This window comes from Vanacampus margaritifer, chromosome 15 (genome assembly GCF_051991255.1).
Source record: "Vanacampus margaritifer isolate UIUO_Vmar chromosome 15, RoL_Vmar_1.0, whole genome shotgun sequence".
Taxonomy (NCBI): domain Eukaryota; kingdom Metazoa; phylum Chordata; class Actinopteri; order Syngnathiformes; family Syngnathidae; genus Vanacampus; species Vanacampus margaritifer.
Genome location: NC_135446.1, coordinates 8,077,981 through 8,105,416, shown reverse-complemented (window position 1 = coordinate 8,105,416; position 27,436 = coordinate 8,077,981). Strand labels below are relative to the sequence as shown.

Sequence of the window (27,436 nt, the reverse complement as noted above, 5' to 3'; positions counted from 1 at the left end):
TGAGCGCCTGTGCTAAAACGTCCTAATTTCACGAGAATTTAAAGAATTTAAACAATAAAAATAAAAAGAAGGTAATGAACATATATCATGTTAATGTATTGCAGAAGTATGAGAACAAAAACAGACATTTTTTTGGGTAACAGAGATGTTTATTTAGACAACCGAATGCATGCCATAAAGAATTGCGTCACAGCAGCTGCAGTCACTTTCAGTGTGTTCAACTGAAAACTCAATTAGGGATACATTAAAAGTCCTTGATTTTGGGTGGGGGAGCTCATTGTGTTGTTATTAACAACATTACTTACTGTTGTTGGCATTTAAAGGGAAGTGTCACACAAAACACTTGAGACAGTTAAAAAAAAAAAAGAGAAAGAAAATAAGATGCACGTACTGTAGGTAGCATTCACATGCAATCTAAAATGTCCTCTCCTCAAGTTAACTGGACATTTGTCGGCACTATTTCTTACAGAGATTCACAGCTAGAACTGTTTTTCTTAGTGGGGCGAAGGGGGTATCTTACATGTAAATAGAATGATGCACATGGATATGAAAGGGGTTTTCTGTACTGAATATCAAACTTAATTGTGCTTATCGTCTCTAGGCCTTATTATTCATACTTATCTATATTTCTGTATTGATCCCAAAATCAATCCTTGACATCATTCCAGCCAGTTAGTCCAAATGTTTTTTTTAAATTGCTGTTTTCCCCCCCAATATATTGATGAGCCTCACCCCAAAATAGCATAATAAAAAAATAAATGCAACCCTTTCACAAAACGAGCAATAAATAAAGATCACATAGTGTTTCCTGTACTGTATATACACACAGAGAGAAGGTTGTTGTATATATGTACACTAAACAAGTGTATGTAATAAGTTACACGGTGGGTGGGGAGGGGCACCGCAGTCATGTTATGTGGCTGACAGAAAACTTGTTTCGGGTAGGCTGTCAAAAAATAAAATCCTGTAAAATAAGTAGCTTATGGAAGCCATGGATGGACAACAACATGCACGATGCGTCCCACTGCATGTGATGTGTTCATGGCCACATGAAAGGTTCTTTGCTCCTTTTCAGCAAACGAGAGTTTGTTCCATTCGGCGGGGATCGCATGCTCCAGTCCTGCGGAGAATGTGCTGCTTTTTCCTTCTGGAATTGTCCGCCATCTTCCCGTCTTTGAACCGCATTTAAATGTGGACTAGCTTATGTATGTACAAGGAGGTGCAAGTGTCCGCCGGGCTGTATCCATGGCGACCGGCCATGTCCTCGCACATTTTTACACGTCGCTTTTCCGCTGCTAATATTCACAGCTCGTGTGCATTTCTTGATGTGTGTGTGTGCGTGTGTGTGTGTGTGTGTGTGTGTGTGTGTGAGGTCACTGAATCCTACACTGGAGATACAATCTACAGAATGTGTGTGTGTGTGTGTGTATGTATGTGCTCGTCTTTGTGCTTTTTTTGGTGTGTTTTATCCCACCACCACCCCGCTCAGACGCTCCTTGGGGGTCTTTGCAGCTCGTGGGTTCTCCTGTTGCGACCCTTCTTGTTGTCCTGCATGCGTCGCCACTTGGTGGCGTGCTGGGCCCCCGCTCGGGCCGCCGCCTGTCCCTTCGGCCCGCTCTGCGTCTTGGCTTGGTTCTTGGGTGTCTGGACGCTTAGCGTGCCCAAGTTGGCTGGATTTTTTGGGTTCTCTGCTCCGGTGTGGAGCCAAGCTTTCCCTTGCGGCGGCCCGGCCTGCAGCTTCTGCGCGTTGGGAGCCAACGCTTTGGGCCGAAGCGGCGGGCCCGCCTGGCCGTTAGGCGCCTTCACCTTTTTGGGCTTTCGCTCCTTCTTCCAAACGCGTTCGCAGAACTCCTCCACGCTGTTGAGGTCCGGGTGATCCAGCAGGGACAGGAAATCGCGGTACCACACGCGTTGCTTGCCGGCGGGCGGCGCCCCGGGCCCGGCCGTCCCCGGTAGGATGTCGCCCAGCCTGTGGGCGGGGATGACCTGCAGGCTGAGGCGCAGCAGAGGCTGGATGAAGCCGTGCTCCACCGCCTGGCAGTGGTACACGCCCGTGTCCGACTGGGCCAGACTGCGGATGAGCAGGCCCTGATCCGTGCGCACAACCCGCTCGTCCATCTTGATCTGAGGACGACGCCACAGGGACAGTGAGACAACAAAAGACTCCAAAAGCACAAATGACTGCAAATAATGGCCAGCGGCGCACACCTCGTGTTTGCGTTCGCCAACGGGCGTCTGCAGCTGCCAGTAGATGAGCGCCCGCTGAGACTTGGGGCTGCACTCCAGGAACATGCTGCTGTTCTCCACGCCGTAGACCGTGCGGTCCTCCACGCCAATGCTGCCTATGCCGCCACCCAGGCCATCAACGTCATCTGAAGGGAACTCAACATCAGACCAAACATCTGTGTGTGCGCGTGTTTTTCTTTTCTTTTTTATCACAAACCATGATGTTGAAGATCTGAGCACTGTGAAAGTGGGTCTCCATTCCTGATGTCCTGCCGTCGAGTGCGCCTGAAAACAAAAAGCCAGGTTAGTTGAATCCTGTACTGCTGTCTTTCAGCCTGTAGGGGGCAATGTTACTCAAAGCAAGATCTCAACGAGAACGTGTCATCCATACCCCCACCCCCCTCCCCCCTTCTGTTGCTTAACTACTCGTGTGAAATGGGGGCTGTATGCAATCACTGTAAACCCTCAGTGGCCTCTGATGAGCCATTTCCATGAAAGTCGCCTTTCTTTTTTCTTTTAACGACAATAGCGAGAAATGTCATCGTCAAGGTTTTACCGCACTGTTCCTGTTCCTCTCGTAAAAATAAAAATGGAAAGGAGGGGTGAGCCAAAGGTGAGGGAAATAAAGCGATAGCTGCTCAGAAATCGTGTGAGGACTGAATCTCCCCCATTGGGGACATTATTGGACTTCAGAGCCAAAAAGGTCCATGTAGAGTAAGTAGAACATTTGAGGGGGGGGGGGGGGGGGGGTACCCCTAGAATTGCACACTTTGTGCCTTCCTTGGCCCCATCTGCTTCTCATTGTGAAATATTTGCAGAGCAGGAGAATGTCAGGATGCTCCTGTGCAATGTCCCAACACCTAATTACATGTACCGAGATGTTCTGGCCGTGTTTTGTGTTTGTAGCACTTTTTCCCCGCTGCGCTGATAACTCCCAGGTGTGGTGTCGAAAGTGAGGTGATCCGGTACCTCTTGGCGGTGGGGAAGTATCTGGAGCACTCCGTGCCGTCCCAGGCGCAGTACGGGTCCCGGGCCAGGCAGCACTCGGCGCACGCCTTCCCGTACACCTCACAGCGGTGCAAGGACATCTGGGACACACCCAGCGACGAGCCCAAATACAACTGTTGCTGTGGAGGTAAAATGGTGGGTGAGAGTCAAGAATGGAGTATTTAAAAAGTTCTGAGCAGATTTCTGCTAATTATTTGAACACAACGATCAGGAAAAACTGATTAGTAGGAATTTATCAAAGCCTGGGAACTGGCCTCAAATGGCTGCTTGTGATCAAAATGGTCCACGTCTGTTTAATTTTGTGCCTCTTGCTATGATTGACATGTCTACCCAATTTTGTGTCGATCAGTCAAACTAGTGAAAGGGGGGCAGATTTTTTTTTTCATGGAAATTTTCCTGCAGAATGGCTGCCTGAAACCTAGACGGCCAACTTCTAGTTTGGGCATGGGTCCTTGAGACGTTTTAATGCACCTTGTTATGATTGACATGTCAACCAAATTTCATGTTGATCTGTGAAACTAGTGACGGGGGCTGATTTTTTTTTTTCCCTCTCACTTTCTATGGTACATTGTCATGGAATTTGACCCCAGAATGTTTACTTCAAACCAAGATGGACAACTTCCTGTTTATATTTGGGTATAGGTCCGTTAGACTTTTTGTGAATATTAGATAATCAATTCAGAAGGATTTTTGCCTTTTATTTACGCAACAGGCAATTCAATCTGACTGTGTAATTTACCTGCTTGGTTGACAGCTCCATTGCGGTGATGGTGGTTGGCTCCTGAGATAAAACAAGACACATCATCATTCAACATACACAGCTCCACAACAATTATTATTATTTATTGGGCGTGTCAAAATTAGTGCGTTCATTTTGAGTTAATTTAAAGTTTCTATAACACCACAATTTTTTTAACGCACGATTAATGACTGCCCCTTACTTGGCAAGCCTGCACTGGGGGAGCCCACAAGCGTGCCCATCCACGTCAAAGTTTAGCAGTAAATTTAATAATAATGCATATATTTGTGGAGACTGGGGTCAAGTTGTATTTTACAATTTTAAAAATGTGCAGAATTTCACAATATTAGATAGCTCTTAATATGAAAAGAAAAATGCAGAGCTGTCACCAATGTCTTACAAATGATATTATGCCATCCAGTGGCAGAAAAATGACCGCAACACAAGTCAATATCACACTCGTTGTACAGTACAGTACAGTACAGTACATCTTTTTAATTTTAACTCAATTTGATGAATTATGAAATGACTATCAATGACTTAAACATGCATCCATATTTCTATTTAACATTTCCCCCCACTTTTATGTTAACGAGTATGAAAAACAGATGTAAAATTTGCAATTAATTGTTAAGTTAACTATTGAAGTCATGCGATTTATTACAATTAAAAAAATTGAATTGCCTGACACCCCTATTATGTATAAATCCTACCCTGAAAACGGTCATTTCCTCCAACACGACCTCTTCCAGGTCATGCCAACTCTCCCTGGGGATGGTCACCACCTTCAGCACGGTGCCCACATCTGCAAGGAAATCATCATTGAATTTGAAGCAATTTGTTGACATATGGCAGCTCCGAGCTTGCTCGTACCCGTGCCGATGAACATGACGTCGTACTGGCCGTCCTCGGCCTCCACGCGGTCCACCACCAGCTGCGAGAACTGGTAGTCCACGTCGGTGCGCACCATGATGGGGCGTCCACCGATCGGGTGCACCGGGTTGTACATGGCCGGGTGGCCCCGGGCAAATGTGATCACGTCGTCCGGGAGGTCTTTGGTGGAGTCGAAGCCACCGAACGTTTTGCTCGGGCACTGAGGGCGAGACACAGGAAGACATTTTTCAATAATTTTGGTGTTTTAGGGGTCAGGTTATGGATTTTTGTGATTTTGCCTTTTTTCTAGCTTCTGATTGGCTAAAATGCTTTGTCTTGTACAAAATCTATGTTGAGTTCTGGACATGACACTCACAGTTCCAGGCCGGGGGTAGGGCACCCTGCCTTGGAAGGGTACCCACTGGTAGGTGGGTCCGTCCCTGTGGGCGTAGGGGCCCAGGAAGACCCGCCGGATGTCGGCCATGTTGTACATGCACACAGCCGAGCCTTTGAAGATGTTGCTGCAGGGGGAAAAGCGCCAGTGAGTACATAGGAGACAAAACAGTGACGGATTGGAACGTCTCTGATTGTTTCCAGGTTTTTTGCAACAGGAATTTTGGCCTGGAACTTTCCAGAGCATCCCTGGAAGTCGCGGCTGTGGCTTCCACTTGCTCCAGAGAAGCCGTGAGATCGATCAAGCTTATAAAAAACAAAGTGGAAGCGCTCCTTGCGAATTTACGATCCGTCCCAGGTTATCCAAGAGGCAGCGCTCGATGGAATGGGAATATTCCAAATGTGGCTTATTAGCCGTGAACGGCGTGCGACTGCGTCGCGTTCATCCATCAAATTTGATGTCAGATGGCAGGAACGCAAACGTTCCAGCGTCCTTCTTTTGTTTCCATATAGCGTCCGAGTACGCGTCGAGTCAGCAAAGCGCGGAAGACGAATGAACGGGCGCCCGGAGGTGCTAATTCAACAGAAATTCAATTAACCAAAAGGACGCTGCAACGCTTTTGCTTGAGAGGAACATCTGTTTGTGCAGAAATTTCCTCACACACAATCGCACTCTGCACACACACGCGCACACTCAATCAAACATTGATCTGTCAATGGCGGCGCCCCATTAAGCAGCCATATTAAAAGAAGCTGCGCTCTATTCATCTCGGGAAACTGGCCGCTTAGAAAACCAATTAAGTCTCTTGTACTCCCCAATGCCCTTTAATTGAATTTACTGAGCGCTTGTGTGTGTTTGTGTGGCTTGACCGCTCATCTTGAATACAAGCCAAAAAACTGACAAAAGCCATCCACCGCCGCCCCATTGAGACGCATCGTATCATTAATGATGACTGAGCGTAAGTGTTTGGACTCCTGTTTGCAACATATGCAAATGAGTTATGATGATAAGTGCAACCAGCTGGGCTATAAACATTTTTGGTTTCTTATCTGATGTGGGGGGGGGGGGATCTCCCGCTTGTGAGTGTATTAGAGGACGGGTTGAGGATGGCCATCTTAAAACGACAACAAAAGAATGTGCAATGCTGACAAAACGGGAGAATCCTTCAGGAAATATTTTTTGTTAAAAAATGTCCATTCCTACTGGTTGACTAGCAACACATCAACAAAACAAATAAGTCTTAGTATGAAATAAGTAAAATTTTACAGGGGTTTCGACTGGGATCATGACATGTAAATCATTGAAGTGCGTATGGGGAGGTTGCGCCCCCTTGTGGAGATTGTAAGTGTATCGTCAAGGATTTTGCTAAGGGAAACATTCCGCATTCCCGACAACACATAGAGACGAAGATGTAGAATGCATACCTGGACGTGGTGAAAACGGCGTAGATGAGCGGGTTCTTGGGGTCCTTGGAGCTCATTAAGAAAACGTCCTCTGAAAGTGGCAAAACAAAGTTGTGAAAACGTTTTCTTGAAAAGCTTTTCCCAGCATTTTGCCGCGGGGAAGGAAACTCACGCAGCTCATCGAAGTGCGTGTCGATGCCATTGACGCCCGGCACGGAACACATGAGCCGAGCCTTGAGGAAGGTGGTCCACTTGTTGACCAAGCTGCGGTGGCCTCCCATGTCGTTCTGCACACAAACATGTACATGCTCAATTCACTTTTTTCAAATTTGATCACCAAAATACACAAAAATGAAAACATTTCAAGAATTGTTTTATTTTTTTTTGTACAGAAACTACAAAGTTTGTGTGTCCTTGAAGCAGTTGCCGTGTTGGCTCCGTTTTGTTACCTTACACAGTTGTCCTATCCGGGCAATGGTGGCCTTGCCCGTATGTTCTCCATCCATGGCGTTCTCTTTGAAGAACAGGAAGATCTTGTCGTCTTCGGGGTTGTCGCTCTCCGGGACCAAGTGCATGCCGACGAATCTCGGGTCTAAACGTGGAAAAAGTGAACAAAGCGGCCATTAAAGGAGTCGAACAAAGCCAGCTCTGTTCCAGGGACGCAGTTCACCTCCATTTTACACCTCTGAAAGTGATCCCCCATTCCAAATCCTTGCTCAAGCCCCCATCCAAACCACATCCACTCAAAGACACATGGTTGTGATTGTGCCCTGTAGCTTCGATTTTAAGAGTGGTAGGAAATCAAAGTCCAGGGCCGGAGATTTCCGCTCGTAAGCGGCCGGCGTGGCGCGCTGGAGTGAAACAAGCGGTGCCATGTTACGCTTCTCAGAGGATTCAGAGGAGCTGTGAAAAAAGACGGACGGGGAGGGCGAGCGCCGGACTCTTCAAGTGGGACGTGGATTTATAAGCCCCCGCTGGAGGCAGGTGCGAGACCTCTGCGATGAATCAACGCCTCGCAAGCCCCCGTAGCGAGTACGCGCCATTAAATCGACACTTTCATGAATTACAGGCCGAGGTCGCGCAGTTCGCTGCGTGGAATTACAAACTAGAAGGCCGCGGCATGCACGGAGGGAAATTGCACAATGAAAGATGACTTTCTCATATGAAAAGATTTGACCGTACAATAAAATGCAATATGACTTTAACACGGGGTCCATAAAGCGGACCTATTTTATTTGTATTTTCAGCACCTGGACCCTCTTGTGACATGTGAGCCTTCCGTTGATAAATAGCAAATTTAATATCCTCCTCTTTTGTAATCCCCACCATTACGAGGTGAAAGATAGATGGAGGATTAACGTCAGGGCAACATGTCATCGGCGGTGCAGAGGCTTCTGGAGTGTATGATCGTTGAAGGCAGTGAAGGAGAAGAAGTGCAATTTGACTCCACAACAGGAAAACAGCTGAGAGTGGATTAGCAGTGTGGGAAAGCAAAAGGATGGAAGTGAGTGGGGGGCGGGAGGGGGGTCTGCCATGGCTCGAGGAAAAGGTTCGTGATGCTGAGAGATAGCGGCCAATAATCCTCCTGATGCCGGCTTCTGTTTCCGCTTGACTTACCGTTGAGCCACCTGGAGTCGTGCTGCTCTGTCCTGACGGGATGGTGATCCCCCAGCGTTCGGAAAATGGCAAAGTCCCGTCCCATGAAGTCGGCCGACGTGCCTGAGTACAGCTCCCCGTCTGGCGGGGCAAAAGAGCGATGGTTAGGGGCTTCCAGGTTTGCCATCGTCCCAGCCCAAAAACCCGACTCACCGATCAGGAGCGACGCCGAGAGCATTTTAGGGTCGTAGGGGCTTTTACCGCGACCGTTCTCGAAATGCGAGGCCAGCCGGAAGATGTTGTCCTGTGGAAGGAAAGAGTCAATAAGTCAATTGATGAAATATCAGGAAACGATTAATTGGTCATTGGCACGTACAATGCTGCTTGCACAATATCTGTCTGTGTATTGTAATGCATTACCTCAGCTTTCTTGCCCATTTCCAGGTAAGAGCAGATGGGATGGAAGGCTCCAGTGCCGCAGACAAACAAGTGGGTCTGGTTGTAGGGTTGGAGCACGCGGATGAAGTTGGAGCACTCTTTCTGCAAAAGGTGCAACAGGGAACATTGTGAAATTTTTAAGTCCTCTCTGAAAACAACATGGAGGCTAATTGAAACAAGTGTGACGTTAGAAAATGGAGCCTAATATAGAATAGGAAGAGGCCTGGAACACTCTCAGGTGGGATTCCGCTCAAAAGTGTGGGGAGGGGGGGAATTTCCAAGAAAGAAAAAATAATAGCCCTGAAATTTCCGCTCCCTTTTAAGCAAATCCCACCTGTGAGAGAAATCAGGCAAATCCACTTCAGATGGGGAATATTCCACATGTTGGGGGTATTTGGCTTGGCGCGAGAGCACACAGACACATTCCCAACAGCGCAAGGCTGTTTAGCGCCATGCTAATCAGCGGGACTGTCGTTCGAGAAAAATTATTAATGGAGACCATTTGGGCACATGTGTGCAAGACATTTAGGTTGTACTTATTTGCCCTCGTTTATGAAAATATAACATCTGTAATGTAAATATAGACAGACAGCCGCCTTAGCTTTGTATGAATGCTAGCAACAGTCTCCTGAACTGTAACACAATCCGACCACAGGACCGTTTGTTTAAAGTGCACAAGGAAGCCTTCAGGGTCTACGTGTGGAGACAGAACACTTTCAACCACAACCGTTTTATGTTAGCGTTGGACAGAATTAGGCTAGCTTTGCATGTCAACCCCCCCCCCCCTTTTTTTTTAGCAGTAACGCTAACAGAGTGCTAGCCACGTTGCAGTAGTGTTCGCTTAACTTTGTACATTACACCAATTCTTGTAAACTGGAACTGTTAGATGGACAGGATGTTTGAACATTGTACAGAAATAGGTTCAACCGTTCGCTGCTTTATCATTTTTGAGGGACACAACACAGTTAACCGGGTGCTAGCCACAAGCTGCTAATGGTCATTTGTCATTTATTTATGTTTTTTTTTTTTGTCATTCATCAGAATTCCTGTAAAGAAAGAGTGAATATTTGACAAGCTGCTTGGAAACGCAATTTAGTTAATTTTGAAAAGAAAAAATAGATTTGCCTGATTGCTTGCGTGTGTGTTTTTTTTATTAAAAAAACTAAATGATAATAGCCCAATATTACTAACGTTCGTTCAGTTTTGTGTGTGTATCATTTAGATACTTGTGTGCTACCCAGAGATTCCTAAAGGTCATTTGAACTTTGTAGGTCATCAGTTATGTAAAAAAAAAAAAGTGTGAACATTAGAAAAGCTTTTGATGGACCGACAGAATACTTTAGCATTTGAAAAAAATATGGCTCTGTTTAGCTAAGTGGGTGCTAGCCACAGGTCAAAGCACACATGTAGAAATGAAACAAAAATAAAACGTTTTTTTTTTTTTTTACTAGCGGCACTAAAACGTTTGGCCAGTTCACCCAGATGATCACTGCTGAGATCTTACTTGGTGAATTGTGGCTGACCTCATCCGTACTTATAGTATGGTACATACAGCCTACACCTTAATGATTTCCCCCTCTGTGTTTCCTAACTGCACACGACATCATTCCCACGCCGTCGTTTAAACGTCAAACCTCCCCTTGGCCGCTCAGAATCGACCCCTCTAAAAATGTGACATGGCTGTCTTCAGGTTGGACTCATTAGCAACGTGGGAGGCAGTCCAGTCATCGGTCAACACCATAAACGAGTCAATCCATCTTTGAGGTGGATATAATGTACAGACAGACCTGCTGAGACATTTGAGCTATTCATGAAAACAGATTTGGTCAAATGGAAATTTGTCAGAATAAAATATTTTAAATGGAAAAAAAATCATAGAAAACGTCACGGCATTCGTAGATTTTTTTGGCGGGAAACTATTCCACTTTGTTTGCGTCCAAAGTTTGATTAATGCCTTATCTTTACACCAGTTGAACTTTCCCCCCCCACTCAACTAGGCTAAGTTGTTGCTTCAAACATGATGTGGACACAATTGAAAAGTACTACAATGATGGAAATTTCCATTATTTTGATTTTGAATCTCAAATCCTCATGGAATGACTCAACGGTCTACTGTATGAAAATATCCCATTAAAGGGAATCATTTTGTATATATTGGGATGAGCAGACTCAATTTTCCGCTGCTGCTCTGCGCCAACCAAGCTGCTGTAAATTTGCGCTGGTGGAGGATTGTTTTTGGATAAGTGTGAAACATCGGGAGTATTGTCAATGGACGCCTGGCTGGTGCGTTCCGCTCCATCTGCTCCCGCTGGCCGCCTCTCAAGGGTAAACATTTCGTGGCAGCGGCGGCACGCAAACGCCTCATCGCTTCGCTAACAGACGACCGCAGAGGTGCCGGCATTTTTTTCTCCGACGCGAGCCAACGTAACGGCGGATGACGCACCATCCAGACGTGAAATTAAGATCACGTTGGCGCAAAGGGAGACGAGCTATCCAAACACACGACCCAAACAAAGCAAGCGCCTGTAAATGTGTTGGTCAAACTTGTGAGTGGAATCACACACTCCCACTTGAAACGAGCACATGCAAACAAAAGCAAGAAATAACCTCTGTGGGTGTGCATGCGTGCAATGTCCTCTTGTCATTTAAATACTGACAAACAACATCTGTTATGCCACGCTAGCTTTAACTATACCACATCACTTGTGACACTTGGATGAATTATACACACATGCACGATACACTAAGTAGGGAGATGTAATTATTTTCAGATAAAATATGTGCAAAAAATACTTTGGGCTTGGTAAGTACATGCTTTGACTTACTGTGGCCATGCATGGAAACAGGGATTTGTTCCACACAATAAAAGTGAAAATATCGTTAAACTAATAGCATAATTGTCTAAGTGGTTTTTATCTTGCTATCACAATAGCAGCAAAAAATAGCAATGTACTTGTTAAAAATGTTGTTTTTTGGTCTGTTTGTTTTTTAAACCTGTGTAGACTGTCAGTCATCCTTGTTGAATTTCTTTAGTTTTTTCTTGTTTTCCGAAAAGAAAAAGAAAAATGCGACTTGGGCAATTATGTTACCAGGCTAACAATAATATATATATGAAACAACTTCAAAATGAAAACAAAACCACCGAATTGCATCAATTGTTTTTTGGGGATATTTATATGAGGGGTGATTTTTTTTCACCAAAGTACAATGACTTTTTCCTTGTTAAATAAAGACTTACTGCCCCCTCCCTTTTCATTATTATTATTTTTTTTAAATAACTTAATATTTTTCATTGAAATAACAAAACATACTTTATACAACGTGTGGCTTTATTTATTTGTATTATTTGTTTGGAATCTTTAATTACATTTCTTTTTTCCAAAATGTGCACTCATTGGTAAAGTCATTATTTGTATTTTAATACGGTTTTGAACACAAAAACACACAATGGGCCCCCTTTTATATGATGACTATTTTAAAATAAAATAAAAAGACACTTATTTCAATTGTTATTTTAAATTTGTCAACATTTACATGATAATCCATTTTCCAAAACATACATTTACTGACCACATAACTATTAGGTATGTTCTTTTAATTAAAACAAATATTTCCCCCACAAAAATACTCACCCATTTATAATTTGTACAATTATGATTATTGTTTCCAGATTGACATGAAAAATACTACATTTCCAAAACAAGATAAAATGCAAGAAAAATAATATAAAATTTAAAAATTTAAAAACTATTTATATATATTTTTTTATTTTTATTTTTTTTTGCTGACTGTGAGCAACACAATAAGTGTCTGATCTCATTAGCAGTGAATGCTTGCTCTGATTATTATTTGTGACCAATAATTACAAAAAGCTCCGTCTTAACCCACCACAAACGTAACAATGATGAACTGTGAACACCTTTGTCCTTCCAATGTGCTTGTGTACCTAATGTTGTGTCCCGCAAGTGGACTTGAAAGTCCAAATCAAAGCGAGCGGATGAGAAGGCTACACATGGAGCAGACGTTTCATTGCGGTGGGCAAAAGAAGCCAAAAAAACCCGACTTACCCCGAGGTCTTTCCCCGCCCACTTGCACTCGTCCCGCTTGGAGGGGGTGGCGGGCCACGCGATCTGAGCAAATGACAAAGTGCACAAAGTCATTCGGCGCCCAAAGTGGAGCAAAAAAATAGAGAAAGACAAAAAGACAAGACAGGGAGGGAAGGAAGAACGGACGGAATGAGGGAGCGCTTGAATGTTTCATGAAACTGGAACGCCGTGAGTCACCTTTGTATAATTCAAGAAAAATTTTGGAGTGCAATCATCTGAGCTTGTTTGCTTTCTGTTAGACCTCCAAAATCTCTCCTCACACACGCAAGACGCGTACGTACAGTATGTATGCTTGTTATTAAAGTTTCTATACCCAAGTGTAACATATGGGCGCACTTTGCTGCAGTCTGGCGTCTGACGTGAGAAGAAAGTGAGCGAGCGAGCGCCTTGGAAGAGACAATACACAAAGTATGAATAATGCATTCAAATTGTCCTCTTGGCAAATCCATATGTGTGCACATGAATTATAAACACACAGATTATAAACAGGCAGCGAGTGAGACGTTAGACGACTCTTTATGTACTTAGAGATACGTAAAATTGTTTGCACATGGCCTAGCATATTAGCATAGCATAGCTATGTGTGTCGATAGGGTGGATGCTGAGAGACTTACTGTATATAAAAATAAAAGCGTTATACAATTTCTTATTTGTATATTAAATATCAACAAATATAAAATAATAATAATAATAATTATTGTCAGCAAACATACACTCCAAGACACAAGTCTTCCCAAAACCACTATTGATGATTTTCATTAGCCCTGTCTATGTTTCCCATAATGTGCTAGCATTAAGCTAGCAGACTTGAAGGCAGTCGTTTTTATGTAATCATCCTATGTTGAGGCACCTGCGTGTACAACAGTACGTCAGGTACCTGTTTGCGGTCTCTGTTGATGTTGACGAGGTCGAAGGAGAAAATGTGGTCCTCGGCGCCGACCAGCAGCCTGCCTCGCTCCTCGTCCAGCAGGAAGGTGTCGTAGCCGGAGCTGTTGGCCAGCCCCGCAAAGCTCACCAGGTTGCTGGACTCTAACATCTCTGCAAACACCAAGCATGTAGAAACACGTTTAAGATTCAAACATGGAAAGTCAGCTTTTCTATCTTTCAAGCGGCTAATGGGCGAATATTGACGTTTTCAAGATTAGCCTTCAAATCACCAGTGGCGACACACAGCAGTCAGGTACGGCGTGCCACATCCGGCGTAAGCGTCCCAGCACGGCCCAATCACGGTTCAGTGTGTTCATCTGTGTGATTGCTTGAATAATTCATACACAATCGTTCTGTGTGTTTGTGTGTGTAAAGGCGGTATTATGCAAATGAAGACAAAGCAGAGCGTGACTGAATGCTCGGCGTGACACGACATTATTACGTAGCATTCGATTAACATTTAAAAGACGAGGCTGGCCGAGCGTGGAGAGGATTTGATGAACAAAAGAAACCTTCAGACAACACAAGAAATGAATGGAGTGCATGCAAATGTTGGCAATAGGACATTATGATTCAGTGTTTTTAATCTACTTCATAACTAATCGTATATAGTCGATTCATGTCAAGCGTGGATGTTCATACCGTCTTAATACTACACTCATTTCAAGACAAAGATTCTAAATAATAATCAAGGATATTGTAATATTTATTGAATTATATTTGGATATGTTTCATAATAAATTTGCTACTATGTTCACTAAGTTTGTCTACTTCAGGTATCCGTAGCAAAAAGAAGGTAGCGAAAGATGTCAGCCTTCAGTAAGGTGAGGCACGACAATATATAATTCGCGCTTACTACACTTAGCATTATGTATTAAAAAAAAAGTATGTTGATGTGATTACAACATTTTTTGGCATAGTATTGACAATAAATGTGTTAGATCATTCTATTTCATTAAAATCACTCATTGTGGCTGTCCATTGAAAAACATGGGGGGTACTAACATAATCTTACTTGGATAACATGTTTTTGGAGTTACATGTTTTTCACAGTACACTAACCATATAAAAAATATAATGTTAAGGGTCTTTGTAAATACAGAAGATTTATTATATTCATTTCAAAATAACCCTTGTTTTTTTTTTTTTAGGATTGGGAAAAAAAAGAAAAAATTACCCCCCCCCAGGACATCAACCATTAAAAATAATAATAAAAATAATTAAATAAATAAATAAGACAAAAAAACAAACAAAAAAACGTTTTTTTTTTTTAACTCTTTGCAAGTTGCTTGGGTGTTAACCAAATGTGGTTCCTCATTGTGCTCTTTGGCGGAATAAATCAAATATCGTAGTGGCTTGCGCCTGCTTTTGATTCTGCGGCGAAACATCATCCATCATCGTCAGCGTCACGTATGGAAGAACGGCACACATACGCACGCATTTCCAAACGCGCACGGCCACGTGATTGACGGGCCGTTGTAGTTCCCATCTGCACCCACTTGGACATCTGCGTCCACATTACACCAGATGACCACCAAGCGCACGCTAAAGGACGATGGAGGAGGTGGATCACCCCGGAAAGGTGCTTGTAGATCATACGTGTGTGTGTGTGTGTGTGTGTGAGGGCTTGTACTCCACCGCAGATGGTTTGAGCGTATGTGTGTGGGCTTGTGTGTGTGTTTGTGGCTTTTTCTCCCACAATGGACATTCCATGCGCACCGACACTCGGCTGAAGGACGCTGTGGTCATTGATGTACACACACACACGTACACACAGGAAATGAGTCGGAGGGAGGAAGTGTAAGGAAATGCCATTTCCAGTTAACGGAACCCGAGGAGGTCGTTTTAGGTTTCACGATGGGAAAGATGCGGCAGGAAGTGGGAGTGGCACATGTTATCGCCATCTAATAAAAGAAAACAATTAAGTCCAAAATATTTTGTGATGAAAAAAAGAAGAAGAAAGAATTGCAAGCACACATTTGTTTGGCAGATAGTGAACAATTCTTTAAGCTCTTTAGTTGACGACACAATAAAAATAATTACCCTATGTAAAAAACAACAACTTTGTAAAGTCCACTAGCTTAATGCTAAAACGCAATACAAAATACCATATACAGGCTAAGAATAGCATCAATGCCACAGTATCAATATCCCTTTAGGCCACAAACATTTCAAAATAAACAGTACACATAGATCAACACTCACAGGCATATATTCTTGATCTTCCGTAAAAAATGAGTAATATAACTGCAGATTACTGAGCAGTTGTGATCGTCGTCCACATTTATTCATTGAAAGGGGAAAAAAATAATAAATCCAAAGCATACCAGCAAAAGCGCCCTTCCATCGTGATAGCTGCCGATGCTAATGCTAACGTCACTGTGGTGCACTATCAATTGCGATTGTGTTTGGAGAAAGTCAAAATAGTACAAAGCACTCTCAGTTGCATTCACTGCAAACAAAAACACACATGACTGTGATCTAGCGTGTGTGTGCGTGCGCTGGGGGAAATGGGGCGACCCCCAACTTAAACACGGACACGCTCGCTTGGACGCCGCACACTCCACTCAACGTTCGCACACCAGAAGACGACGACTCTTACGTGCTCTTGTGCATGTTTACAAAACTACGAACACACACACTTGGTCCCAGTCGAATCCAATCGCCGTTTTTGCTTACGCAGCGCAAACTTTTGGAGCAGCAAGTGCAAACTCAGTCGCTTTGAAGTCACACACTCACCTATGAACTGTATATAAATAAATATGTCACACTTTTTTTTTTAACCATCTGACGTACTTACTGGTGTGTGTGCAAAAAACAACAGTAGCAAAACACGCACATGGTTGACATTGAGTGTGAACCACAATGTTGTAGTTCCATTGTTTTATTCTCAAATCACACACACGCGCACTTGACTGAAGAGCAAACAATGAATTGGAGGACGGTCGTCCATTTGCCAAACAGGCGTCGACACCCGCACGCCGCTCCGTAATCAAAGTCAAACCTTGGGCGGGATTTCACATTTATTTATTTTTATGACGTCACAGGAGTTCAGTTGTGTCAGTGTGTGATCGTGTGGATTCAACAGACGGGTACATTTAAAGCATCAACTGTGTATATATATATATATATATATATATATTTATATATATATATATTTATTTTTCAATGACAGCACTAAGTCTTTTAGGCATTGAATGAACAAGCTGGCAACATTTTGTTGCACCAATCTTTTTCCATTCTTCAAGAATGGCCTCTTTGTGATGCTCAACTTTTCTCTTCAGAATTCCCCATAGGTGTTCAATTGGGTTCAGATCAGGAGACATACTTGGCCACTGAATCACTTTCACCTGGTTCTCCTTCAGAAATCCAACAGTGGCCTTAGATGTGTGCTACAAACTGCCTGCTACAGTGAATTCCCCCCCCCCCCCCTCTACAACACAAGGATCAACCACACAGGAGAAAATAATGGACTTTCTTGACTCGTGCAATTTGCCACTGACTTCTGAGGGTTTGTGTTTTCTTTGTATTTGTTAAGTAAATGTGCTTTATGTGCTTTAAGCAGTTATGTTAGACAATTAGACCTCGCAGGGTAAACACTACCTGGCCTGGTTTTATTTCCATTTCATTCCATTACAGTTGCTATATTTGCACTTTGTTTACTTTTCAATTGTGGAAAAAAAAGGTGGCTTAAATATTGTGCTGCAATAAAAGTGCTATTATTCCAAAACATCAATCACAAATCTAATGTTCAGAAATTATTACCAATATTGTCTAAAATATTGTCACCGCAAATTTCTTTGATATATTATGATATACTTTTTAGGCCGTATCACCCACCCCTAATAAATAAATAAATAAATAAATAATTGTATTTATCAAGGAAGTAAAAACACAAGAATTGAGTACATTTTTTCTATGAATTTTAGCTTTTTTGTTTGTGTCTTGTTTTCTCCTATAATAATACTTGAAATTACCATTTTATTTTTGTAATATTTCAAAATGTTCCAAAACTGGAAAATTGTAAAATATTCATGTTCATTATTTTTTGCTATACGACAGCTTTGACTGTTATAACCATTTTTTTAGACTTAAAATTACAATTTATTATTTGCAGCGTATTATTATTAAGCCTTTACACTCTACTTATACAACTTTATATATGTTTACATAACAGCATTATTCATGTAAAAACTTTTTTTCCTCGTAATTTTCAATTCTTGAAATAGAAACTTTATTGTAATCAGTTTAAATTTTCTCAATCTTATTATCAGATAAGATTTTTCAAAAATTTTCTACATATTTTAGAAATAATGCCCAATATTTTGTAATGCTGCTTTTTTTAAACTTACATACATACATAATATTTTCAGAATCTTATGAGAGTAATTTCTGGACTATTAGGCGCACCTGACTTTAAGCCGCGCTGGCTAAATTTGGGGAATACTCGAGTTTGTTACACATATAAGCCGCACCCAACTGTAAACCGCAGGTGTTTTAATGTTACCGCACCGGGTTTCCGCTACTTTCTTTTCCATAATGAGGGCGCAAATTGTCTCGCTCTTGTTCTGTCTCTACTACTGTATTTGGGCTCACTTGGTTTGTTTTGCTCTGCCTGACGTTCTTGCGCTTCCTTTATAGTGCGCCCCCTTATGATCTGATGGATAAGCCGCACCGTTGTATTAGCCGCAGGGTCGAATGCAAGTGAAAAAAGTAGCGGCTTGTAGTCCAGAAATTACTGTATATGCTTGTAGATTATTAGTATTTTTTGAATGTTTATATTATGTTCGTATTTTTTGTTTATTCAATGTTTTCCATTTCAGTGTGATCCACTTGGTCCTTTTTTCAGACACAGCAACACGCCACACAGACATATTGTTAAAACTGCCCAAGTCATTTCTAACTTGTCCGTCATAAGAATGTAAAATCCAAATGTGGATCACCAGGTCATGCAAACTACTGGACTCTTCTTGTGTGTGGAATTTCGGAAAACAAAAAAAAACCTAATCCGACTAAGGATACTGCATCAGATCCCATAAAGGTCCTCACACCGAACATTTGTGACATTTTGAGTTGTACGACTCGATCACGTGAAAGGAGTGTCTTGATGAGGATGGAAAAAAGGGAGTTGCCGTCCTTCAAGTGTGATTTGATCTTTATACAAGCAAAGATGTGTCGTTTTTGTACGTTTTGTTTGGCGTGTTCCAACCTCCACTTCAAATCTCCGCCCTTTCCTTTTCTTCTTGGTGTGTGTTCGCAGAAACTTGGGCCCCAAAACGCAGGTGCGGGGAGGCGGCAAAAGGGAACAAAAAAAAAGAGGCATGGAAAATGAGCACGGCGCTCCACAATGTGTTCAAATATTATCTTAAGCTCAAGGATATCCACACAAAGTTCTCCTCCCTCGCTGGCTTTTCTTCACAGTAGCAGGTGTGGGACTGTTGCCGTGGCGACGCAGGGAACAACACAACCAGGTGCCAGGTACAAAGATGACAGTTTGCACACAACTCTCATCTCTGCTGCCACATTTAAAATGGTTCTCATATTTTTTTGTGTTGGACTTTCCAAGAGCAGCTCAAGCGTGTGTCGAATGTCAGCGTGCCGAAATGCCGAGCTCTCTCATCAGCCCTCGAGGGGTTGGACGAGTGAAGAGCGGAACAAAAGAAGGAGCGTTAAGTCAAACGTTCGCCCCTCAGCGTCACATTTGCACACACAGAAACAAGTGCACTTACAATGCATTGGCTACGACACACTGTCTGATTGGCAACAAAATAATAATAAAAAATAATAATATTAATATAGAGTAGATGGATTTTCTTTCACGCCCGCTGCCAAATTACTGTATGTTATATTTTTTTAATGATCATATTCATTTGTTTGATGCAAAATAAATACAAAATCAGTTTCCGGTCATGATAAAACAAATTTTTAAATCATCTTTTCCCATCTTTTTTTATTTTTATTCTAAACTACATTTACTTTATTTTGTGTAGATTTTACTTTACTTTGATTCACATGTTTTTTACCTTTTAAAAACTTGTTTGTTTTTCACTATTATTTTTTAGATTTTATTTTCCTTTTTATTTTTATTACTGTATTTTATTTTACTTATATACTTACTTATTTTCTATGCTTTCACTCTATCACTTATATCTTTATCTTTATATCTATTTGTAGTTACTTTTTTATCATTTAACATATTTTTACTTTTAAAATAACTATTTGACTTTAACTTTTTATTTTCACGGAATATTTTTTATTATTCCCGTCAATGTACTATCACAGAATTCCATAAAAAAAAAAAATATATATATATATATATAATTTAATGATATTAATGCATAAATAAAAATAATTCTGTAGGTTTTCTTGAGTTTTTGTTTCATAAAGTTGAGTGGTGTTCCTAATATTTGGTTCACTGCCATACATGAATGGGATGGCCACAACATAAGGAACACCACTTTCAGTATAGTGTAAAATGTTTTACACTGCATTTCATACTGTATCTACACTACAAGTATTCATTGGTGTGGCAAATACGGGCAAAGGAGGCAAAGCGAGAGACAACCCAACACGAGAGGAGTTGAAAAATGCAGGCAAGCACGCACCCAGACACACACACGTTGTAAATAGTGGTTGAATATGGAAGCATTTGATTAGTGCGTCTCCTCCTGTCACTGCGCGGCGGGACCACAGCGAGCGCGCCGACCACAGACAGGCTGGAGGCCCGAAGGCACCCACCGCAGCGAGCCTGCACGCGCACGCCGCTAAATGTTCATGCGACATGCACGCTCTCTGCTTCTCATTTAACACACACACACAAACACACACACAGATGGGGTTTGTATGCAAATGCCGGCGTGGCATGGAGCTGCTCTGCAGATGAATCAAACGCGGAGGCCGTGGTTACAAGCGCGGTCACGTGTGTCTGCTTCGTGTCGCCACTGACATTTTATTCCAGACTAATGAGGCGAGGCTGCAGAAAGCGAGAGGGCAAAGTGTGGATAGTGAACACAATGACGGTCGGCGTCCCAGTGAGACAAAACACGCACTAATTAATTCAAAAGGCAAACAAGAAAACCTAGAAAGTTCAAAAGTAGCCATCGACACCAGTTTTGGCAAATTACACAATTCAGTGGACATGCAAACTAGCATAACGGGACGCATGAAAAAGTCTCAAGGACTCATGGCCAAAATTGCACAGGAAGTCAGCAGTTTTGGTTTGAAACAGCAATTTTGCAGGGCTTGTACCTTGCTAGGGACTTCAATTGGAAGTCAACCTTAAATATTTTTTGACATTAATATGTTATATGACCTCACGAGTTCAAACATGACATTCTGATTAATATTACATTTGTGAAATATAAAGTTATGAAGCAAAATCCATCCGTTTTTTATCCATCTTATGGGGCGGCCAATTTGCCACTTGCTATCGACTGAAGATGACATCACAGTTGCTCAGGCACCGGTGAATCACAGCTCACCTGTTTTCTGAAGCTGCGCTTGTTACCTGAGAGCTAAGCAACATTGACGTCATCTTCAGTCAGCAGCAAGTGACAAAATGGCCGCTTCCTGAGATAGATAAATACGGCTGGATTTAGCTGCTTAACTCATATTCCACTAACACAATATTAACCAGAATACCATAATTAGACTAGTGGGGCTGCATAAAACATAAAATTGTCAAAACATTTTTTGGGGTTGACTTCCCCTTTAAGAAAGGAAATAAATAAATAAATAAATCAGCCTGTGCCACAAGTTTCACTGAGCAACATTGCATTTGGTGGATCCATCTATCATGACAGGATGCCTCAAAAGGTCTCAAGGACCCATGCCAAAATTCACCAAGAAGTCAGCCATTTTGGTTTGAAACACCCATTTTGGGAGCACCTTTCAGAGCTCATAATTCTTCTAGGAAGTTTGTACAAATGAGGTAACCAATTAGAAACAGGTATGGACACTAAATTGCGAATGCTATCTTTGCCTACGCCATGGAACTTAGTCGAGCATGGAATCAAAGCTTGACAAAGAAGTCAAGTATTCGCCACGAAAAACATTTTCCTCCCATCACGCATGTGTCCGCGTGTTGTCCATCAGTCCGTCGTCCACTAATTTGTAATCCGATTCTGCTGGGATCGAGCGGCGCGCCCTCCTCTGCGACTGACGAGCCTTAGCAGGTGGCAGCACCCGTTCATACCCGCGGTTCAGCAAATCTGCGCCTCAGCTGTAATCCGAGCCCGTCACGGCAGATGCAAAGACAGCGGCGAGGTGGATGGTTTCCCCGTTGCCTTCTCCGAGCGACCCGTCGGGCGGTGTCTGCGCGAGATTGTCGCAGCAACCGGCTGGCCCACATCTTGGTTGTTGATGCAAATCAGCACCATTCAAGCAGTCCAGACAAACTGGATTGTTTGTGAGGCACCAAAACAGTACAAGCAGACTATATGCAACACAATGCTACTTTTATATATTGTATGCAGAACTTTACTACAATATTTGAAGTGTGTAACAGTTGACATATTGCAATTAATAGAACGATTGACCATTAAATGAGTAATTCTATCTTCTGCAGTATGTAGTAGGACTTAAATGTATCTATGGTAATAAGTAGAAAAAAATACTTTTAGTAGCAAATTATATTTTTGTACAAGTATTTTATTATATTTTACTCAACTCAACTTTACTACTTTTGTGGATTCAAGCTTCTTTTTTTAATGAATGAGTGCAAGTCATTGTTAGTTTACAAACTACATGAAAAGTAATTATTTTATTAATTCTGTGAATACCAACCCATGAACCAGTAGCAGGGTTTAATGCAGTTCATTTTGAGTAGAAAACAGACATACACTATTTTCAGGTGATCTAAAACCTGACTTTGACCTAAATTCTAAATTCTGGGAAAATAGATTTTCAGACTCCCAAAAAATTGTTTGGCACCGTTAATGAATTAAGACATGCAAGCCATTCCCTGTGGACCCAAATAAACCACTTTGTACACTTCCAAATAATGCGCTTCCACTGGGCTTCACATTGTTTCTCTTAGTCATCGCGAGTAGATTCTTGTAGAATGTGTGGCACACGCTCGCCAAACACACACACACACACACACACACGAATGAATCAGAGTGGGACTGTGATATACTTGGGTTCAAGACATGCGCATGTTTTAAAAAAAATACAACAAAGTCGCGGCAAAACATGGGTTTGGTGTCGTGGAATGTGTAAAAATCTGGGTCGCTCAAGATGACAGTCAAGCATATCAAGGATACAGAATCCAAAACATGCTTGAAGATTGTACTTAAAGTCGGCGGGATTGTGGTTTGAGCAGAGGAGGAGGTCCGCCGAGCGGAATGACACGGAGGCCGGCGTCTCCAAAGCTGGTGAGTATGGAGAACACCTTGTAATTATCCACATCCTGCACGGTAGGGTGGACGGACGAGACTGACAGAAGATGCTCGCTGATTAGCAGACAGCCCAAAACGTACGCGAGACTCTTTTGGGGCCGACAAGGACAAAATCACAGAGACCGGCTTATTATGGAGTCCAGACTGCAGTGAATGTGGTTCCACACCAAGAGTCTATTTGAAGAGCTGCAAGTCTGATCCAGATTCCCAGCCTTCTTCACTTCACAGTGGACTCCATAATTACCCAAGCTGACAGAAATTATCAGTTTCCCAAAGTGTTTTAGTCTTGGGATCAGTAGGGGGTCACTCTGCTTTTCAATTATACATATACACTGCTTGACCAATAGGGGGCAGTGTTCCTCCTGGTGGCTGCTCGGCGTGTAAGAGGCTTGTGCAGGCATTGTGTTGAGGAATGCACGAGTGCGTCGAACCGTGGGGGCAAAGAGTGTGCTTGTACAAGCATCCGTGTGCAACCAAAAGTCACCAACAGAAAGTAATGATCCACTTTTCCAAAGAGGAAGAAAACGAGAAGATTTCAAGCCTAAATTTTGTTGTATATAGAGCAATGCTGTCCACATCTGCAGCAAAGCGGATGGGGTGACTGAGCGACTCAATTTTGTTTTCACTGGGTTGACATGCTTCACATTTTTCTTAACAAGAATTAGTATTTTCAGTTGGCTTGTGTACTGAACGAGAAAGGGTTAAGCTCGGAGTCGCCTTTCCATTCCACCCTCCATTCTCACCTACCCATCACTAATTACAGCAGGAAGCCCATGATTATCTTTACTATCCCTAAGACCAACTTAGGACGCTTGGAGTTGGCTTTCTCCAGTAGAGGTAAAAGTCTTTATTCCATGAATAGAGAAAATCATTAACTCCTGCGATCTTCCTCTCTGAGAAGCGGGGCCATTTTTTTTTTTGCCCAGCGTCCCAACTGGCCCCCTCTGGGAAATCATTCACTCTGCACTTGCTGCGCCAGCTGTCCCGCGAGGGCTCATTTTATCTGCCGGCCAACTGCCCGCTCCTCGCCGCGTCCTTTCCACATGAGCTAAATCAGAGACGCCGTCCGACTCTCTGAAAGGGTGTTGTCGGCCGTTCTCTGCTTCGTGTGCTGGCTTGTTTATTTGACAGTCCCAAAATCACAGGCCCGCTTATTTCATCCACCGTGCCGAGGCATCACTCTGCACCCGTGTGGTCGTCTCGCTCGAGAGGATTCCGCCTTGTCGTTTATTTGACTTAATTACTATGCAGGAAGAAGGGATGAGTGACACCTCACTCCGCGGCCAGCCTCGCTTCCGTCTGTGACCGTCTTGCTGCCAATTCGTGCCAGCAACCCTTCCTCCAGTCCTGTGACAGGCATCAAGAGCGCCTTGAGACACCTGTGGGGCTCCAGACAATGCGAGCGCCGATGCACACAATCAACGACAGATTTGTTGGCAGATGCACACGCACACAACCAGGTGTCTAATTATAAGACCAGACAATATTTTTTCACAAAAAGTCACCAGGGGGAGTGTCAAGTCCCATCGCACAAACAAAGAGGTTGTGCTCTCTAATTCATCACTCATGCACTTAATACAGATACTGGATGACAGAGTATTTCTCTTGAGTAACTGTCAGGGAACCATTCTAGCATTCTTCACACAGATGGCTGAGGGAGGGATGACATTTTTCCCCATCACGCCTGCAGGCCAGCCTCCACTATGGCACCCAGGGGAGGTCTGACTCGGATCAGGTGAGTCCTGGCAGATTTATTTGCGTCCTCCGAGATGCACGCTTGAAGCCCTTCATTCTTCAGCTTTCCAGGCTTTGGTTGCCCAGGTAACGCTTCATGTGCATCTCTACAGTGCGCCACTGTCAGGGTCCTTCTCTTCCAATCAAGCCGCACAAATTTCACCTTGGGCGACCGCCCACTTTGTACCACCCGCGATTATTTTGACTCAATAAAAGTCGTTGTATCGTCTCTGCCTACTTAGAATTGGGGCCCAAGCACAGGGTGAGAGTGGACTCAAACTGCGATAATGGGAAATATATCACACCAAAATTACAACCTGCGTTTCGTCGGAAGGATGAAACATGTCATATAGCCGGCCGCTAAACATAAGTTACAGCAAACAAGTCGGCCAAAGATAGAACATCAATTAGAGTGGCAAACATCACATTCAGCCCCTTCACAAGATTTCTAAATATATTTCTCAACTGGAGCAAAATTATCCCAGGGACCAAACTTTGGTCTGCAAAGTCGAGCACACAAGGGAACCTTGCACCACAAAGTCCTGTTGTCACTTGCAAATTGACGGCGATTGATCATAAATTTTCCCGGGCAACGTTTTACGAGAGAGACGAAAATAAAGAGACCACACTCTCTGGAGCATGTTTTTAGGGCGAGAACCACAACAGCCTCCCTCCTATCCTCCCAAAAGTATGCCGAAAATGTTATTATTCCAAGCGAAGAGGAAAAGTTTGCTATTAGAAAAAGTGGGATTCAGCGGGAGGGAGGAGGCACGAGAGTCGGAAGAAACAGCCCTCAGCAGTCGCCCCTCAAAATAACGCAGCAGGAGGCACTGGCATTTTTTGCCATCCACGTCCAAAAATGTACACATGCACCACTCAACATTCAAAATAAAACTTTGGTAAACATATTTAGTCAAACTCTACTTCCATTTTGGGCACAGCTTTGATTTAAAGAATGGCTCTGTGTTAAAACTGAAACAACCTTGTTTAACGGTGGATTTTGGGACAGAAGCCATTAAAACGGAGGCTCTACTGGTTGTCCAGGGCACTTAACAGGGCGGCACAGTGGGGAGAGGGTCCAATATATACATTTAACTTCAGCCAAGAGCTCTACCACGGCATATGGAACCAATCTGGATATATGTAACGTGAATAGAAAATTCAAAGCATAACAGAGAGGGAAAGTAACAGAGAAGTTAATGGGAGATGCTTTTGGAGGTAACCAGCGACTTAAATACACACACAAAATTAGAGGAGAAAAAAAATCCTTGAGCAAAAAATAGATGAAAAGAAAAGAATGAAAGAGTGCCCGTGGGCAAAAAAAGAGACTAGACAAGTCTTGCTCTGCCAAGGTCCCACATTAGCCAGGAGATTGGAGGGTGAAACGGGAATGGGCTTACCCTTGTATGACAGCTTTAGCCTGGGCACATTGTGCTTGGGCTCGAGTCCACTTCCCGGCTGCATAGCCGCGCACAGCAGCACCACAAAGCCAAACAGGTAATCCATGGTGCTGGAGTGCTGCCGGCTGGCCTCCAGACCAGGGGGGCACTCACAGCCCTACCAGCACCCCAAGATGAGTGATTCCAGGAGGCAGAGCGACGAGCCCGTAGAATCCCTCTGGGCACGTACGCAAAGTGAATGATCCAGGGAAGGGCAAGAATCCAAGGTGTGCTCCCTTTAGCTAAGGTAGCTAAAGAGTGTTGGACAGTTTGAGGAGGTGTGCAGCTCACATGGCTCTCCGTATGGATGTCCAGAAGGTAGTCCCTGTGGTCATCAATCTACGTCCCAAGTAATGTCTTCGCAATAAGATGCCGGAGACTTGGGAATGAGTTGAACTGCCACAATGTGCCAAATGAAGGCTGTCTTATATTCCGGATATTTTTTCTTTCAGTCTTCTCTCCTTTTTCCTATGAGCAGACACTGGCGGCAATCTTCTAATCCTGGCGTGGAACTACAGCAGACTGCTGGAGAGAGAGAGAGAGAGAGAGAGAGAGAGAGGACGAGAGAGAGAGCACTAGGGAGGGGAGGGGAGTGAGAGATGGGAGAGAGAGCGACGGGGGCGGGATAACTTGAGAGCGACGATGAAACACTAACATGAATCGCGTTGTCTCATCTGCCCACATTTCCTTTTTTTTTTTCTTCCAGTCATGACATGCTCAGCATTTTCTGCTTTCTTTTAAAGGGTTTATTTTTAGAGATGCACGTGGACATCTGGCAAAGGCAGGGAAGCAAGCGGACAAACATTGTGACAAGTAATATAAAATTACTCAGCATAAGCATTGGAAATGTTATCCCATTTGATTGATTATTCATTTTTCCATAGGCATTCAACCAATGTAGTCTGCGACAGATCCCGTCTCTGGGAAAGTCATTCACATGAGGGATTGGGGGTCACCGAAACCAACACCCACCGACGTCCCTGCAGGTGGCTGGTATGCTTGTGTGTGTGTGGGGGGGGGCACCTCCTGCTTCCTTCCCTTGCGGTGGGGGTGGATGCTTGGGTTGCAGTGTTGAGGTGATAAAAGCTTTGATAAACACGGGTGCTGATGTGTCAACTGGCACACCTCAAGACGGTCTAAAGAAAACAACGGCAG

The 27,436-nt window shown here is 43.3% G+C and overlaps 1 protein-coding gene across 2 annotated transcripts; it reads right to left on the bottom strand.

Moving 5' to 3' along the window:
- Nucleotides 1–133: 133 nt before the first annotated feature.
- sema3aa (sema domain, immunoglobulin domain (Ig), short basic domain, secreted, (semaphorin) 3Aa) lies at nt 134–26,794 on the bottom strand. 2 transcript variants are annotated; one of them, XM_077543914.1, is made up of 17 exons: nt 26,243–26,794; nt 13,661–13,821; nt 12,745–12,807; nt 8,660–8,779; nt 8,453–8,543; nt 8,261–8,380; nt 7,093–7,235; nt 6,816–6,930; nt 6,665–6,734; nt 5,223–5,367; nt 4,847–5,066; nt 4,687–4,778; nt 3,974–4,015; nt 3,196–3,353; nt 2,444–2,511; nt 2,209–2,372; nt 134–2,124 (listed from the first exon to the last, which is right to left on the bottom strand). In XM_077543914.1, the coding sequence occupies exons 1-17, from the start codon at nt 26,346–26,348 to the stop codon at nt 1,486–1,488; spliced, it is 2,517 nt and encodes an 838-aa protein (XP_077400040.1). In that variant the 5' UTR covers nt 26,349–26,794; the 3' UTR covers nt 134–1,485. The 2 variants fall into 2 exon arrangements, with proteins under 2 accessions (XP_077400040.1, XP_077400039.1); XM_077543913.1 differs by having other exon boundaries at nt 6,665–6,930.
- Between the last annotated feature and the right edge of the window lie 642 nt (nt 26,795–27,436).

What these genes read in the sequence shown, in the direction of transcription:
- sema3aa (XM_077543913.1), bottom strand. Translation starts at nt 26,348, where the DNA reads ATGGATTACCTGTTTGGCTTTGTGGTGCTGCTGTGCGCGGCTATGCAG. An exon ending in TCAACAGAGACCGCAAACAG is followed by an intron (nt 12,808 to 13,660) that starts GTACCTGACGTA and finishes TCATTTGCTCAG; the next exon opens with ATCGCGTGGCCCGCCACCCC. An exon ending in GGATAGGACAACTGTGTAAG is followed by an intron (nt 6,931 to 7,092) that starts GTAACAAAACGG and finishes GTTTGTGTGCAG; the next exon opens with AACGACATGGGAGGCCACCG.